The sequence below is a fragment of the Halichoerus grypus genome, chromosome 6 (genome assembly GCF_964656455.1).
Source record: "Halichoerus grypus chromosome 6, mHalGry1.hap1.1, whole genome shotgun sequence".
Lineage (NCBI taxonomy): Eukaryota > Metazoa > Chordata > Mammalia > Carnivora > Phocidae > Halichoerus > Halichoerus grypus.
In genome coordinates, this window is record NC_135717.1 from 39,909,226 (window position 1) to 39,926,365 (window position 17,140).

Below are 17,140 nucleotides of genomic sequence, written 5' to 3' on the forward strand. Positions count from 1 at the left end.
ATTGAATCTATAGATCAGATTGGAGAGAATTGACATCTTTGTGATGCTGCATCTTCCAGTCCACAAACATGATGTATCTCTCCACTTATTTAGACCTTCTTTGGTTCCTTTTGTCAATGTTTTTATGTTTTCCACATACAGATTCTGCATGTATTTTGTTAGAGTTTTATCTATGTATTTTTGGGGGTTGCTATTTATTATAATTAAAAAATTCAGATTACAGTTCATTGCTGATATATATGAATACAGTTGACTTTTAAGTATCAATCTTATATTCTGTGACTTTGATAAACTCATTTATTAGGTCCAAGAGGGGTTTTTTGGTATATTTTTTGAGATTTTCTACACAGACTATCATTATCATCTGTTAATAAAGAGTTTTCTTTATTTCTTTCCAGGCTATATGCTTTTTACCTCTTTTGCTGGCCTCACCGTATGAGCTAGGACTTCCCATACACTGTTCAGTAGGGTGGTGAGATGTCCTTGTTTTGTTCCAGATCTCAGGGGAAAGGACTGAAGTGCTGGCCGTGAAGTCTGGTGTTGGCTGTCGGTGGACTTAGCCCCCCTTGTGGGCTGATGAAGTTCCCTTCTGTTCCCAACATGCTGAAAGTTTTTATCATGAGCACCTGCTGAATTTTGTCACTGCTTTTTCACGTGTCTGTTGATATTATCGTATGGTTTTTCTTACTTAATCTGGTAATATGGTGAACCCCATTGATTTGTGAGTGTTGAACTAGCCTTGCATTTCTGGAATGCAATTGGTTGTGATTTATTACCTGTATTTCTTCTTTTGTGAGTTTTGGTAGTTTGTGTCTTTTAAGTAATTTGTCTGTTTCATCTGAGTTGCTGAGTTGATGATCTTCTAGCAATTTGTGGTATTCCTTTATGATCTTTTTAATGTCTGTGGAACGGGTAGCAAATGCTCCCTTCTCTGTTCTTGATACTGCTTCTCTCTTTTTCTTGATTAGTCTGGCTAGAGGTCTATCAGTTATCTTTTTGAAGAACCAACTTTTGGTTTTCTTGATTTTCTCTATTTTTTTCTTGTTTTCAATTTCATTGATCTCTACTCTTAAGTTTTTAAAGGTTTCTTTCCTCCTCCTTATTTTGTGTATCATTGCTATTTTTTTCTGATTTCTTAAAGCAGAAATTTAGACTTGAGCCCTTTCTATCTTTCTAACATGAGCACTTTACTGTAACTTTCCCTTTAAGTGCTGCTTCAACAGCATCCTGCAATTTTTGATATATTGTGTTTTCAATTTTCATTCATTTAAAAAAATCTTATATTTTGCTTGTGCTTTATTTTTTTTTAAGATTTTATTTATTTGAGGGGTGCCTGGGTGGCTCGTCGTTAAGCGTCTGCCTTCGGCTCAGGTCATGCTCCCAGGGTCCTGGGATCGAGCCCCGCATCGGGCTCCCTGCTCGGCGGGTAGCCTGCTTCTCCCTCTCCCACTCCCCCTACTTGTGTTCCTTCTCTCGCTTTGTCTCTCTCTGTCAAATAAATAAATAAAATCTTTTTTTTTTTTTTTAAGATTTTTATTTATTTATTTGAGAGAGCGAGAATGAGAGAGAGAGAGAGTACATGAGAGGGGGGAGGGTTAGAGGGAGAAGCAGGCTCCTCGCCGAGCAGGGAGCCCGATGCGGGACTCGATCCAGGGACTCCAGGATCATGACCTGAGCCGAAGGCAGTCGCCCAACCAACTGAGCCACCCAGGCGCCCAATAAAATCTTTAAAAAAAAAAAGATTTTATTTATTTGAGAGAGGGAGAGAGTGTGCACAAGTGGGGGGAGGGGCAGAGGGAGAAGCAGACTCCCCGCTGAGCAGGGAGCCCGACACTACACGGGACTCAATCCCAGGACCTGGAGATCATGACCTGAGCTGAAGGTAGACGCTTAACTGACTGAACCACCCAGGCGCCCCTTGTTGTGCTTTAAAAAAAAAAACAAAAAAACCTATGGTTTATTTAGGAGTGTGTGGTGTAATCTCCAAAGATTTGGGTGTTTCCAGATAACGTCCTGTGACTGATTGCTAGGTTAATTCTCTTTGTTCGGGGCACACTTTTTTTTAGATTCCAGTTCTTTTCTATATGTTGATATTTGCTGTATGGCTCACAGCGTGGAGCGTCCTAGCGAATGTCCCACATATAATTGAAAATTGTATCTATTTTGCTGTTGGGTAGAGTGTTCTAAGGATGTCACATTGTTGTATCTTGCTCTTTTATGCTAGATGGCAATCTAGAAGTGTTAGGTCAAGTCAATTAACATACATATAGGATATATACATATATGTATTAGGTGAGGTGATTTATTTTTTTTAATTTTTTTTATTGTTATGTTAATCCCCATACATTACATCATTAGTTTTAGATATAGTGTTCCATGATTCATTGTTTGTGCATAACACCCAGTGCTCCATGCAGAACGTGCCCTCCTCAATACCCATCACCAGGCTAACCCATCCTCCCAACCCCCTCCCCTCTAGAACCCTCAGTTTGTTTTTCAGAGTCCATTGTCTCTCATGGTTCTTCTAGGTGAGGTGATTTAAATATACATAAGTTTTGTTGCTAGATTCATGAGCATTTAATATTATTATGTCTGTTTGTTAATTCCTTATCATTATGCAATATCCTTTTTTATCCCTCATACTGGTCTTGTTTTTATGTCTCCTTTGTCTGATATTCATATAGCCATCAGCTTTCTTTGATTAACATTTGTATGATATATCTTTTTCCATGCTTTTAATTTACTTATGTGTTTATATTTTAAATGTGTTTGTTGTAGACAGCATAGATTTGAGTCCTTTTTTTTTTTTTAATTTGAGAGAGAGTGAGCGAGAGAGAGAGAGAGAGAGCATGAGCAGGGGCAGAGGGAGAGGGAGAGGGAGAAGCAGACTATCGGCTGAGCAGGGAGCCCGACGTGGGACTCCATCCCAGAACCCTGGGATCATGACCTGAGCCAAAGGCAGACGCTAAATCGACTGAGCCACCCAGGCGCCCCTGAGTCCTGCTTTTTTATCCAGTCTGACAATTTCTGTCTTTACTGGTGGGTTTAGAACAATCTCATTTAAAGCAACAGATTAAAATCTATCGTATTGCTAGTTGTTTTCTATTTGTTCTTTCTGTTCTTTTTTTTCTCTTTTCCTGCCTTCTCTTTGGTTAGTTTAGCATCTTCTATAATTCCATTTTTGTATCTCTATTAATTACTTAGAATTGTTTAAATTTTTATTTGCTCTCCCATAGGACTTGCAATAAACAGTTCAAATTAATGTGCGCCTCCCTCTGTGTAATAGTACCCCACTTCCTGTGTGGCGTCCGGTCCTTCTAAGAGTGTGTTCCAACGTCTCCCTCCGGCCTTGGTGCTGTTTTCTCATATACTTTCCTTCATATACTTTAGCTGATTCTGGCCGGTTTTGCTTTAGATAAGGGGTCGTACACATTTCCAACATTGAACATTACACCAGGAGCCTAAACCAGTGTATGTGGAACTAGAAACTGAACCACCGCCATGCTCCCTCCTCTACCTCCGCCCCATCCCTGCCCCATGATGCAGCTGACTGCGGGTGTGCAGCTGGGTCTGTCAGTGCGCGTGCTCCCGCAGGGCGTCCGGGCAGGCGTCCCTGGCCCCTGAGACGGCCTTTTGCCTGGCTCTTTCCCCTTGGTGGGCCTTGAGTTTCCCTGCTCTTCACGTTCGCAGATGGGAATGCTGTGCCCTCTCCCCTCTCCTGTAGCATCCCCGTGCACACACTTCTGTGCAAACTCTCAAGTCTAGCCAGCTTGCTCTTGCAGGGGTGGGACTTGAAGGAAACCAGTGGTTTGAGTGCAGGTGGTCGTGACTTGCACGTGAGCTGCAGCCCGTCTGGGAGGGGCACCGCGGACCAGCCTCATGGGCCGTCGAGACGTGTGTTATCATGACAAAGGCTGAGTGCAGTCGGGGGTCCTTACCTGGCTGTTCACCTGTAACTGCACGTACGTGTGACACCAGCATCTGTCTCACTTACACATACACAACACATGTGAGTAGACACAACCCATGTAGGTTTGTATACGTGTGCACACACAGCCTAGCTTCTCCAGATTGGGTCTTCCAGTATTTCCCCCGAGATTTTGGAAATTGGACCTCTCGTGTCCCTGCTTTGATTCCAAACCATGGCTCAGATGCCCCCTCATCTTCTTGCCCAGCCAAGCCCCCTCCTGCAGGTGTCCACAGACGGCTGTGCTCCTGCTCATGGTCCTTTGGTCTTTTTCTTCCAGTTGTGGCATTCCTGGTGGCTTTCCATCAGAACAAGCAGCTGATTGGAGACCGGGGCCTGCTGCCCTGCCGCACGTACCTGAAGAATGTACAGCAGTATTTCCGGGGCCCGGTCAGCTGGGATGCCGTGAGCTACGCACCCACCGTGCTCTGGCTGCTGGACTGGTCACACATGGACTCCAACCTGGACGCCCTTGCACTTCTCGGGCTGGGCGTCTCTTCTTTCGTCCTGGTCACCGGCTGTGCCAATATAGTGCTCATGGCCACTCTCTGGGTTCTCTACATGTCCCTGGTCAACGTGGGACAGATCTGGTAAGCAGGAAGAAGTGGAGTCCTGGAGTCCAGGCGTGCTGTGATTCCGTGGCCTGGGCACGTCACAGGCCGCAGAACAAGCCATAGCCTCCAGGCAGCTGGGGAGATGGAGCAAGCTTGCTTCTTACGTTAGTTCAGAAGAACATCGCCATTTCAATTAGGCAGTAGTAGAGTCTGCTAGTTGCCAGTCGACCAAAATCCAAGGGACTTTGTCCTTTGGGAAGAATCACGATTCTTGGCCACCCCCGAGAGCCTGTAGTCAGCCTCCTAGGGCCGGGAACCTGTGAGGTGGACGTGGGGTCCCTCCGTGGGCTTCTGGGAGTGCTCTGGTGGTGGGGGCTTGATTTGGAGGCTTGTTTCTTCTGCTCCTCCCTGCTCCAGCTCCTCCCTTGTTCAGGAGGAACCATTACCAGCTAGTGCCAGGAGTCACAGATCAGGCTGGCCCTGTTCCGGGGGCGGGTGAGCTCCCGTGACGAGTAGCCAGAGGTGGTGGTGGAGCTCCACGGAGCCGGTGAGGCTGGAGAAGTCCTGCGGGAACCGAGGGGGGTGTGCCAGGGCAGCCCGCCGTCCAAGGGGGCCCGATAAAAGTCCAGTGGCCACGGGCTGCTGTGGTGTGTTTGAGCAGAGGGATGCCACTTTTCTTTCCAGTTCTGGGCTCCAGAGGAAGCACGGGGGACTCTGTAAGAAAAGGCAAAGTTTTGAGAGAAGCTCTGGGACAGGGATTGGTGTCTGTGCAGACGTGTAGGAAGTAGATGTGGGCGTCTGCATCTGTGCAGACATGGAGAAGGTTAAGACCGACCAACGGGTCATCTGTCCTCTGGGCGAAAAATGTAAGTCCGGTGTCCTGATAGTCCTTCCAGCGCTGGTCCGGGTTGGAGAGGCTCATGCAGTCTCCCCAGAATGTGGGCTCTAACCCAGACCGTCCCCGCCTGGGTACATGGAGCTGACCTTCAGTCCCATCTTGCAGGTCTATTTTGAATGGTCCCTCAGGGCTGTGGCCACGGGCTGGAGGCTGTCTGACAGCCCCCCTCAGCTCCCCCGAGTGCAGCTGCACCCTGGTCCCTGTGTGCAGGTGTGCGCCACTTGGAGAGGAGTCTGGGCTGGACTCTTGCCTGGTCCTCTTCCTGGCTGTGGGAAGTGCCGGTCAGTGCTGCACTGGGTAGAACAGGTGTGGAGGACACTAGGCATGCATGCAGGAGGCCCATCCTGCAGATCCAGTCTGCGGCAAGGAAGTCTGGGCATCTCCGTCACCCTGAAAACCCCTCTGCTCCGTCCACTCCCGGGGCCCTTCTGTCTTGTTAACTGTTGACCGTGGGGGTGGAAATAGGGGCTGGGGCGCCTTGGGTGGGGTCCGGGTGACTGTCCCATGTGCCTCCTGCTCGTCAAGCAGCTGCAAAGCAGCTGTGAGGTGTGACGCCTCCTTCACCCCCATCTGCTCCTTCCCTAGTAGAATTCCCAGGGGTCAGACGCCCGAGGTGCAGTCCCTTCTGCCTCCAGTCTCTCCGTCAGTAGGTGTATACCAACACAGAAGGACTCTGGCTGGGTTTTTCTGTGATGTCTTAAGAAGCTGCTGCTTTTTGAGGTGTGTGATTTTAATCCATGCCGGAGGAGGGAGAGTTCTAGGCACACACAGCGAGCGCACCCGACTCCATGGACGGGTGGGGTGGCGCACCTCATGTGTGGCATGTGGCTTGGGTCACGCCTTCCCGTGTCTAGCAACCAGAGAAATCATTCTGATTTTAAGTTTACTGTAAAAAGTATTTCCTAGTCATGTGTAGAGTATGGTCAAGAAAGATTAACCCCATGTTTAAATTTCTGAAAACGCGTTTGGGAACAGGTGGCCAAAAATAGTCTTGTATTGTTTTCACTGGAAGAGATATTCTGCTCCCCTTCCCTTGGATATGTAAAAAAGAAAAATGTGATTCAAATTAATTTAAGCTCACTAAAGCAAAATAAAATAAAAGTACATCTCAGAAATGATGCATGAGATGGTCTAGGTGAAAAATGAAAAAGAAAACAAAACCTGTCATTGGAGACCAGCGGTTTCTTTACCGCGCTCATGAGGCAGACGTCTGCATTCACAGCCGAGCTGCTCGCTGCTGGTTTGGCGCAGATGTGGGCCGTGGGGGGGGAGGCTCCGGCGCCCGCTGCCTCCATGGTCTTTCCAGCCCCGCCCTTGATGCAGGTTTCCCTGACGGACGAGAGTTTTGGGGTCAGAGTGACATTGAAAACTTACCAAGTGAGGACCCCTCACGTGGACAACAGGCTTTCTTTTTCCTGGCACCCCAAAATGAGAGTTAGACACAGACTGTTCCTTGCATGTCCCATTTATTTAAAGTTGAGAGAAAAGAATATTTGTTTGGGGCGAGACGCTCAGATAATGGACACTGTTGACAGAATGTCTTTCAGGTGCTGTCCAGGTGGCGTCCCGTGGCAGGGACAGGAAGTCCCCATGGGGCAAGGATGCACTGGGCAGGCACACACGGCGCTTCTCCGAGGCACTGCAGCCTTGCTTTGGGGTCCCGCGCTGCCGGCCCTGCGTCCGCCCGCCTTTGCCATGTGTGCGCGGTGGCTGTTGCTTCACTAGGCCCTCTGTCTGTCCTGTCCCTCTGGTGGGCGTCCGCTCAGCTTCCTCCAGGCTCAGACTGGTGCCCCTGACCCAGTCCCGGCATCTCACACGCATGCTCCAGGGCTCGTGGGAAGCCTGCGTTGCTGCCAAGGGAGGCAGGTGAACCTCACGCTCAGTGGCACCGTGAGTCTCCAAGGCAGATGTCGTGGGGCAGAGCCAGGTAGCCTTACACTGCACCCTGCACCTTCCGGAACCATGACCACCCTTCGCCCACTCTCCTGACTCATTCCTGACACTGCATGGCAGGCGAGAGCTCACGAATCCACTTCATGGTGGCCATAGGAAAGTGGCTCCCCTCCAGGCAGTGAGCGCTCTGTAGAGTGATGACCCAAGCCCTCGGAATCGGGGAGGGGGGGTTTGTGCTGATTTTATGAAGTCCTTGTTGTGGCTGCAGGAGGCACAGCCGGAGGGAGCCTGGGGGCACGCAGGTAGGAATGAGGCACTGAGGCCGGGGGCGAGCTGGGGGCCATGCCCCAGGCAGTTGCACCCCGGTGGGCCCTGTCCCAGAGCTGCAGGGCCGGCAGCAGTGTGGCCTGTGGCTGGGCACAGGGCAGCCGTGGGCTGTGAGGGAGCGCTGCCACGCTGCATGCTCAGCCACCCCGAGGCCACCCCCTTCTGCCCCACGAACCCCTGTGCCGCAGTTCCACAGTCATCAGTGGGACCCAGGGGAACCTGGGACGCCGACTCTCCCCGCTTCCCCCATGTTTCACCAGACTTCACATCCTCCTGATTTTACCCACAAAGTGTTTCCAGAACCTTCCTCTGCTGTCAGCACTCGGTGTGGCCCCATGTTCCTGACAGCTTTCAGCTCTGCTTCCCACACGGCATTGTGTTTTGTCAAGGGCACGTGCCAACTTCATTTTGGGTTTCTGCCGTTCCAGTTATGGGCAATTAAGACATACTGTTTTCATATGCTGGGCAAATCTAAGGTGATGAATCATGATTTCTCCATGTGCTCTGGCCACCGCCCTCCTTGCCAGCCTCGTGTTGAAGACCAGGGCAGGCATGATAGTGGTCTCTCAGGCCCTGGAGGCCGGGACTTGTGGCCCCTGTTAGGGAACAGGAACCCCACGCCCCAGGAGAGCGTCCCCAGGAGAGTGGCCCCAGGAGAGCATCCCGGGTGCTGCAGGAAGTAGCTAGGGGCAGGGGCGCAAGGCCTGGGACTGCCTTGGGGCTGTGCTGGTGTGCAGGAGGGTGAGGCAGGAGCAGGGTCATTTCCTTTGTGGCATCATCTTAGGCTCAGGCTTTGCCCTGTCTTGGCTGAGTAGAGGGAGGGACGCAGCAGATGCCAGGCAGGCCTTGCTCATGCACGAAAGCTGAGTGGACAGGAAATATGAACGAGGCTTGGCACCGGACGCTCCACGTCCCTTCAGGGCTTCTTCCTGGAGGCAGCTGCAAGCCAGCAGTCAGGGCGCCGATGCAGGGCAAGCCCATGCGGGGCTGCTGAGGGGCCTTGGGGGTTCCCACTTCACAGTTGCCCCCTTTGCATCATCAGCTGTCAAGTGTAGTTAGAACAGGTTTTCATTTCCTGGTGCTCCGGGGGGACAGGAGCGGCACAAGGGTGTCCCATCCCTGAGGCTGTGTAGTGAGGGGGCGGAGAGATGACTGCAGGTGGTTCCACTTGCTTAATTAACAAGGGAAGCCTTGTTGGAAGGGGCGCAGCATCATCTGTCGGGTGGAGACGGGAGGAGGCACCTTGGGACTGCATGGAGCAAGAAGGGGCCTGGGATGAGGCGGCCGGGGCACACAGCTGGCAGGCAGCCCCCCACTGCCCAGCTGATGCGTCCTGGTCCTCAGACGCAGTGGGCCGTGGTAGGCACGTCTGAGCACACCGTGCGCACGTGCTGTTCTTGCTGAGAACTTGAGTTTGTCTGCTGTTCACGTTGCCCAGAGCCCAGAGGTTTCGTTCAGTGGAAGGAAGCTGTGCAGTCCTGCTGGGGCTAGCAAGTCCCTCCGGTGGCCCGGCCTGCATGGGCGCCAAACGCTGCTGGTGAGGACCCAGCAGGGTTGGAGGCACTTCTCTCCACAGGCACAGATTTTGTTGCTGTGTAGCCGCTTCCCCTTTTCCTTTTAATTGAATAAAATTCATTTTTGGAATAGTTGTAGGCTTACAGAATTATTGCAGAGACAGTACAGAGAATTCCTGTGTACCCCCACCCAGCTTCGTGTATTGTCAGCCTTCAAGAGCTAACACTGACCTCTTCTGTCCCTGGATCCCCTCCAGGAGCCACAGGACATTTGGGCGTCACGTCCCCTGGGGCTCCTCTGGGCTGGGACAGTGTCTCTGACTCCCCAGCTTTGAGGACTGGTCAGGGATGCTGTGGAATGTCCCTCCACTGGGCCTTGGTTGATGCTCTTCTCATGACTGGACTGGGTTGTGGGTTTGGGGAGAAGGCCACGGAGACCACGCGCCCTCCTCCACATGGTGCGGCATGTCGGGGTCGGTGCCATCGACGTGACTCATCTGGCTGCAGCTGCCCCTCCTCTCCCGGCCCAGGTCCCGGCTGCCACGCGTTGGGGTGGGGAGCTGGGGACTGGGACTCTTCTGCAGGGGAGTCGGGTCCCCTGGCCCTGTGTGTTTATCCATTCAGTCACTGATCGTGTCACTGTGGGGCTTCGGGTGTCTGTCTTGGTCTAGGGCCTTAACTGCCCTGGGGACCCGTGACATTGGAAGAGAGAGGCAGAGATCAGTAGCCATAGCCGCAGGAATTTTGAGTGAGTTTACAGAAGAGTCTTGCTGCACCAGCTCCGAACGTCTCCAGCGGGGGAACCTGGTTGAACACTGGAACCTCTAACTGTGACTTTGCTCCAACTGCCCCACTTAGCATCAGTTTTCCAAAACGTTGGCTTTCTGATCCTTTTATCTGTGCTTTACTTTGGCAGTGCTCCTAAAGGGCTCCTTTGTTGCTAGCGAGGACGGCTGTGTGACCGTCTTTTCTCTTCCCCACCTTCCTGGCCCCCCAAAAGAAGAAAGGATTATCTCCAGAAACTTGGACCAAGGTCGGGGAGGCTCAGGGGGTCCCTTCCTGTGGAGGAAGCCGCCTTTGCCACGTCCCTCTGAGAGAGAGGACAGAGCCTGCACTTCAAAGAGCGCGAAGAGCAGATGCCAGAGGGCCGTGGGGGGCGCAGGGGTCGGGGTCAGTGCCACGGGATGCGCTGCATGGCTGCTCCCTCTGACTGTGAAAACCTCATTTTGTCTTAAACTCAACAGTGCTCCATGAGGCCCCGCGCCACCACCCAGCCCCGGCCCGCAGCCCTGCCACCCAGAGCTCTGCCTTGAACCTTGCCCAGAGCCCAGATGTTGTGTCACTGAGTATCAACTGACGGTGGAATTGATGCATAGAAATAACTCCTGCTGTGGTTCCACGAGGTTCAGGGAGCAGAGTGGGGCCGTTTCGGTTCTGTGGGAGCAGTGGCCTTGCGCACCAGGCGCCTGTGTGCTGCTGAGGACCCCTTGCTCCCATCGCACTCCATGGTGAAGACAGCCCTTCCTCCCCCTGCTGTGGAGACCAAACGCCTTCCATTTAGGGTCCCCTTTGTGATAATCTGTGCTCGGGGTACTGGGCATCCTTGAAACTTTCAAATTCTAGGGTAGGACATTTTCATGGTGTTCGATTACTTGCAGGAATGATTTACCACCAAATATCCACTGTTATGTTTGCTTTTTCCTAAAAGATTTTTTTTTTTTTTTTTAAAGATTTTATTTATTTATTTATTTGACAGAGAGAAACACAGCGAGAGAGGGAACACAAGCAGGGGGAGTGGGAGAGGGAGAAGCAGGCTCCCCGCTGAGCAGAGAGCCCGATGTGGGGCTCGATCCCAGAACCCTGGGATCATGACCTGAGCCGAAGGCAGACGCTTAACGACTGAGCCACCCAGGCGCCCCTCCTAAAAGATTTCTTGATTGGCCTGTTGTGGGCATGGCCTTAGACCCCTGTGTAGGATGGGGCCTGGGCAGTGGTTGGGCCCCGCACAGAGCACCTGAGGGCAGGTCTCCCCTGCCCCGCCTTCTCCCACCGCATTTAATGTCCATGGGGTCTGTGACCTGACCCACAGTGTCCTGGAGTCACTGAGTTGGGCTTTACCTAGTTGGGTAGCATGATACTTTAATCTTGAAAACTTTTTGACAAAGCAAGGCAAAAAAAATTTTTTTAAGATTTTATTTATTTATTTGACAGAGAGAGAGACAGCAAGCACGATCAGGGGGAGAGGCAGAGGCAGAGGGAGAAGCAGACTCACCACTGAGCAGGGAGCCCGACATGGGGCTCGATCCCAGGACCCTGGGATCATGACCTGAGCTGAAGGCAGACACGTAACCAACTGAGCCACCCAGGCACCCCAGCAAGGCAAAATTTTAATACATTTTTCTCCTTTTGTTTTTTAGGTATTCATTTGGTAAGTGAAAATCAGAAACATACTCCGTGGGAGTTTAGCATTGTATGTGGGGTATGTATTCATGCGCTTTTTCTGCTTTTCTCCTTGCCTGAGCCACTGTCATCAGCTTAGCAGGTGTGACCGTGTTGTCTAATGTCTGTTATTTAACCTGGAATTGTGGCCCACGCTGGCTTCCTTGCCCAGAGTGGTGGACCAGTGCAGACAAGGAGACTGGTGATGTTTAGGTGTTTTTGTGTAGATGGTAGTCTCCACACAGCTGCGATGAATAGTCCCACAGCAGTGACCACACAGTGTTGTCATGGACCAGTTCTGTGGCTTGGGTGAAGGGCAGGCCATCCTGCAGGCCAGCCCCTCCCCACTCTAGGCCGTGCCAAGTTCCACACGCTGTGGAGGGGCTCGCCCGGGGCTAACACTGGCGGACAGCCCAGAGGCGGTCAGGTTCCTGGTTGGTTTGGTAAGGGGAGGACTTCAGCTTCCCCCAGCCCATGCTCTGTGGGGAATGGTGCACCCAGAATGACCATGTGGAGTAGGGTTTATTCAGAAACGAGTGGGCAGTGGGCACGAGGCTGTGGCGGGGGTGAGCAGAGGACAGCCCCCAAGTGGACAGGGCTGGGCACGGCACAGCTTCCCTTTGGGTCAAACCACCTACGTGCTGATACCACAGAGACAACTGCTTGCTCCTGGTGTCATGACAACCGACATGCCCCACAACCCAACACCCCTAGTACCCAGGCAGACTCCCCAACCACATGAGGAGTCCCCAGGGTCTAGCACAGCTTGCGTGACTGGGCATGAGGCCCTAATGAATGAAAACAAGAGCTCTCAGGAGAGAAACTGATAAGATGAGAAAAGAACCAAGTGGAAAATACAGTATTTGAAATGAAAGACTCCCTGGATGGGCTGGCCGGCAGGGTGGGGGTGACAGTGGGGGATGGAGGGGGTCTTGGAGGCCACCCAGGCCACGCAGAGTTCAGGCGCCCGTGGGGAGAGCTCAGAGGTTGGTGGCATGTGTATGGAGCCCTGGGGAGAGGGGACAGGTGCCTGAAGTTTCCAGATGTGGTACAAGACACAGATGTCAGACCCAGATAGCCCAGTGAACCTCGCACAGCATGAACGGGAAGAGGCTGTGCCTCCCAGGTCGTCCACATGCTGCTGAAAACCCAGGGGAAAGGGAGCATTTTGAAAGCAGTAGGAGAAAACAGGGACATGGCCCTGAGTGCTCAGGAGCAGTGGGCCCATGCACCTCGGTGCTGACATGGGAACCTGGACCCTGTGTGGGGATGGAGGCTTCAGATCCCAGGGGAGTGAGAGAACTCAGTGTCCAGAGGCACGCTTGGGGCACCAGTGCCGGGCTCCAGGCCACGCGGGAGGGATGGGAGGGAAAGCCGGGCTTCCGGCAGGAGTGCCGAGCTCGGAGAGCGGGAGTCTGCGGGTCAGCGTGGAAGCCTCCATTCCTCCTCTTTACTTTCTTGACAGCACACCTGATCGTTTAAAGCAAAATAGGTTGTTTGCCCTCTGAGATTCATGGTGCTCCCAGATCAGACACACCTGACAGGCTGAGGGAGCGCAGCGGGTGGGCCCACATGGTTGCGGGTTTCCATGCCTTACGTGAAGCTGCACAACTTTTTAAAAATATATTATTTATTTATATGAGAGAGAGAGTGTGTGTGCACGAGTGCAGGGCGGGGAGGGGCAGTGGGAGAGAGGGAATCCTGAAGCAGACTCCCCTCTAGCACGGAGCCTGATACAGGGCTCAACCCCAGGACCCTGAGATCACAACTTGAGCCAAGATCAAGAGTCAGATGGTCAACCAACTGTGCCACCCAGGCTCCCCCTGCCTTTTTTTTTAAAGATTTATTTATTATTTGAGAGATTGCGCATGCAGGCAGGGAGGGGCAGAGGGAGAGAGACACTTAGCAGACTTGGGACTGAGCGCAGAGCCTGACACAGGGCTTGATCCCACGACCCTGAACTGGGGCCTGAGCTGAAACCGAGGCCACCCAGGCTTCCTGCGAGGCTGCACAATGTGAAGGAGAGTTACGGAAGGCTGAGCACGTGCACTGTAGTCCCTCGAGCAATCACTAGAAGAATGTCTGCCGGCAGACAGAGCTGAGGACCCAACCACCGGGACGTGTCCAGAGGCTTGCGTCAGGAAGACACTCTGAGCTGAGAGCCCGTGACGGGAGAGAGTGGAGGAATTAGAGGGGACCGGCAGTTCCCGGTGGGGGTAGGAGCACCGACCCCCAGGGGTAAAGCAGCAGGACAGAGAAGGGGGACAGGCGAGGATGGCCTGAGCGGCGCTGCCTGGCCCCTGGCTCAGGAGGTGGTAACGAGCAGCTCACCCAGGTAACCGGTAACGTGTCCTATCACGTGCACGGGGGACACCGCAAGGCCCAGCGGCCACGTCCTGGCCATCCGCAAGGCTGACACTGAGAAGGGATCCCGTCATGTGGGGTTGCTCTCCCATCCGACAGAGAGCAGGGGCAGGGTGATGTTAGGACCACTGGCGAGTCTGTGGAGCAGCCGCAGGGTCAGAATGCCCAGCACTGGCTCAGGAGGGTGGGGCCGTGACTGGTTTCACCTTTCACCTTGGGCCAAGCCCTGGGGGCGAGAGGGCAAGGAGAGGCCCCCCAACAACTGTCCCAGATGCGGCAGCTCCGCCTCTGGTCTGCTGGTCTCCCTGTGTGAGAAGTCCTGGGGCAGGGCAGGAGGCCAGGAGGGTCTCCCTGGGGGCACGGGCAGGAGGGGAGTGACTGCCCACAGACCCCGCTCCCTGCTCATACAAGGAGCAGAAGCCGGGAGCCACTCAGGAAGAAGCAGAGGCTGTGTCCCAGACAGGGGCCCCCGATTGTGTGTCCACACAGCTTGGGGTGTTGCCGAGTGGGGAGAAGGGGGTCGGCAGGAGTGCTAGGAAGGGCCACCCGAAGGCTGCGGGTGAAGCTGGGCCAGGGGCTCTCCCACCCTGTGCTGACGCGGCGGCCCACAGGCAGGAGGGCAGGAAGGCAGGCAGGTGGGCAGGCAGGGGTGCGACGGTGAGAGAGCCTGCTCCCAGGCCCCATGCTGGAGGCAGCAGCAGCCTGTGGTCACGGTCACGGAGGGCACTGATGGCAGCCACAAACCCAAGCACAGTCTGTTTCGGCCGTTATGGCCCCATTCCCAGCACCCCATCCCACCTGACTGCAGCCTCACTGCAATTGCTCGTTTCTGGGTGGTTATGTCCCTTCATGAACTACTGTTTTTGTACACAATGTTTGACATAAAAATTTCTAGACATATACCCAAGAAAAAAAATGTACCTGCTGACAGTGGATTGTCAAGAGGTGCAGCAGTCAATGGGGGTGACCCCGATGTTGGAACCATCAGGTAAGGGCTCTGAAATACAGGAAGGGGTCTGTCAGGGGTCCCAGCCCACAGAGAAGCTAGAAAGATGGGCCAGAAGGAGGCGCTGTGAACAGGGCATCCTTGCTGGGCCTGCAGCCGGGCAAACAGACTCAGCCTGGAGGTGCCCGCCGTGCCATGGAGTCAGGGAAGGAAAGAGGGGAGCATTGGAGACTGGAGGAGAGACAGATGACAGGCAGAAGAACGTTTAAAGGAATAAAAGCCAAGAACTTTCTAAAAATGAATGAAAGTTACATGCCACAGATCCAGGAATTTTAGAGCCTATCCCACACCCTCCTGTATATGTCAAAGGGGTGAAAACCAGCAGGATGAGAAAATCTTCCCTGCAGCCGGCAGCCCCTCGGCACCAGAGCGGAGGGAAGACTCCTCGGTCAGCCAGCACAATGCCTTCCCCGAGAAGGCACGCCAGGCTCTCCTCGGTGGTCTTCCCAGAGTGCTGACGGGGTCTTCAGGCAAGAGGGGCCCGATGTCAGAGGTTGCATCAACTCAACGAAAGGAAGATTATCGCAGTTTATTAAGAGGAGGGTAAATACAGACTTTTCCCTGATTCCTGGTTACCTGAAAATGTAGTGAGAAAGCAAGCTAAATTTGAAATTGCAAGTGAAGCTATTCATTTGTCGTGGGCCCATGTCCCTCACCAACTTCTTAGCCGGCTGGACGCAGCCGCTCGCAGCGGGGCCACCCTCGGTGTCCCGAGAGGCCGGCGCCTTCCTGGTCAGCCGTGCCCATGCGTGGTCTTCCAGCTCGGGTTTGTGCTTTTGTCTGAAGCCAGAAGCAAGCAATTCAGTGATCTCAGGATCTGTTCTCTCGTCCCGCTTGCCAGGGCAGTAGCGCGTCTAAGTCAGCTCTGTGTGGCTGCGACAAGGAAAGGACCAGCTGTGAGTTCTGGAGTGAGGTTCGTGGTCAGCAAGAGCATGCCACCCCTCTGATTAGGGTTCGTGTGACCTCAAGATCCTCCTCCAAGAAACCTGCCTTCTCCCTCTCTTGCTAAAATCTATTGTGTTTTTCCAGTTGTTAGGACCGAGAAACCGTCACACCCTCACTCCCTTTCTGGGTGGCAGAGACCCCTGTGCTTTGATGCACTGCATCCGGGGCAGTTAGCATAAATTAGCACCAGATCAGCCGCTGGCCTGTGTCTGTGAGGGGACAGATGTGGTGGCAGACGCAGCAGGGAGACCTAACTCAGGAGACACCTTTGGGGCAGGGGTTCGCAGGGCTGTCTGAGCCGAGGCGACAGGGCTGCAGGAGATCAGTGGCCGCAGAGGCTCCCAGGTCAGTCGCAAGCGGAGAGCCGTCTGGCCGCTTCTGCTGCAGCTCTGGCATTTAGGAAACCCTGGTGGGGAAGTGGCTGCGTGAAGCCTCCCGTGGGAAATGCGAGGCTGAGTCCAGAGCCCCAGCCCCTCAGGTCCCCGAGGTTGGTGGCACATGGGCCTTGTGGGTGGCTGTGAGGCCAGGGCAGCATCCATGGCGGGAGAGTTGCTGTCGGGAGACCCAGCAAACAGCCACCATTTTGCTCTGAGTTCAAACAAATCTGCCCCCCATCTGTGCGTCGTGGGTATTAACCTGGTGCTCACGAGCCACAGCTATGTCGCTGGGAGCCCGTGACGCCTGTGGGCACTTGCTAGCAAGCGGCTGACCTGCTGACATGTGCTCCACGAAGGAGGCCTTGAGGAAGACAGCGTCATGTGGGGCTGCTCAGTGCGGCCACTCGGACCGCCGACCATCCCGAATCTGGAGCTTACAGCTGCCGCTGGCTCGCCTCCTTCAGACCGCCACGCAGCTCCGGATGCCTTCGCCCTCACTAATGTCAGAGGACAAGCAGCCGGCTGCTGAGGTGTGGCCCACGTGCCAGACCCCCAAACCACCAAACGAGAAGGACTGTGACCTGCGGGCAGTTTCCCCTCGGCCTCGCTTGTGCTGCTTAAGAACTCGTTTCTTTCCACGAGCAAGTCGTCTGGGCCTGAGTGTACATGCTCTTCTGTGCTCGTTTTAATTCTATTTATTGTGTCTGTGTTTTGCACAATGGACTTTGGTGAAGATGAGCCGCTCTGTGGATTGCCTGCTGAGCGCCCAGCTGCCCCGGGAGCACGTTCTCGGAGCAGGTGGACCCCAGCTAGCGGGCCGCTGGCGCAGCTCCCTCCACACGGGGGTCAGCAGCCA

General features: G+C 53.7%; 1 protein-coding gene across 4 annotated transcripts in view; it reads left to right on the top strand.

The window, feature by feature from the left end:
* The window catches only part of LMF1 (lipase maturation factor 1), a 95,506-nt gene that overhangs the window by 10,436 nt on the left and 67,930 nt on the right, over positions 1-17,140 (top strand). For 3 of the 4 annotated variants that reach the window (XM_036083406.2, XM_078075014.1, XM_078075012.1), the window contains exons 2-3: positions 4,248-4,557; positions 11,571-11,581. In XM_036083406.2, the coding sequence (XP_035939299.2) occupies positions 4,248-4,557; positions 11,571-11,581 (321 nt within the window). Of the gene's footprint in view, positions 1-4,247; positions 4,558-11,570; positions 11,633-17,140 lie in introns of those variants that run through there. The other variant, XM_078075013.1, reaches the window with a different exon arrangement.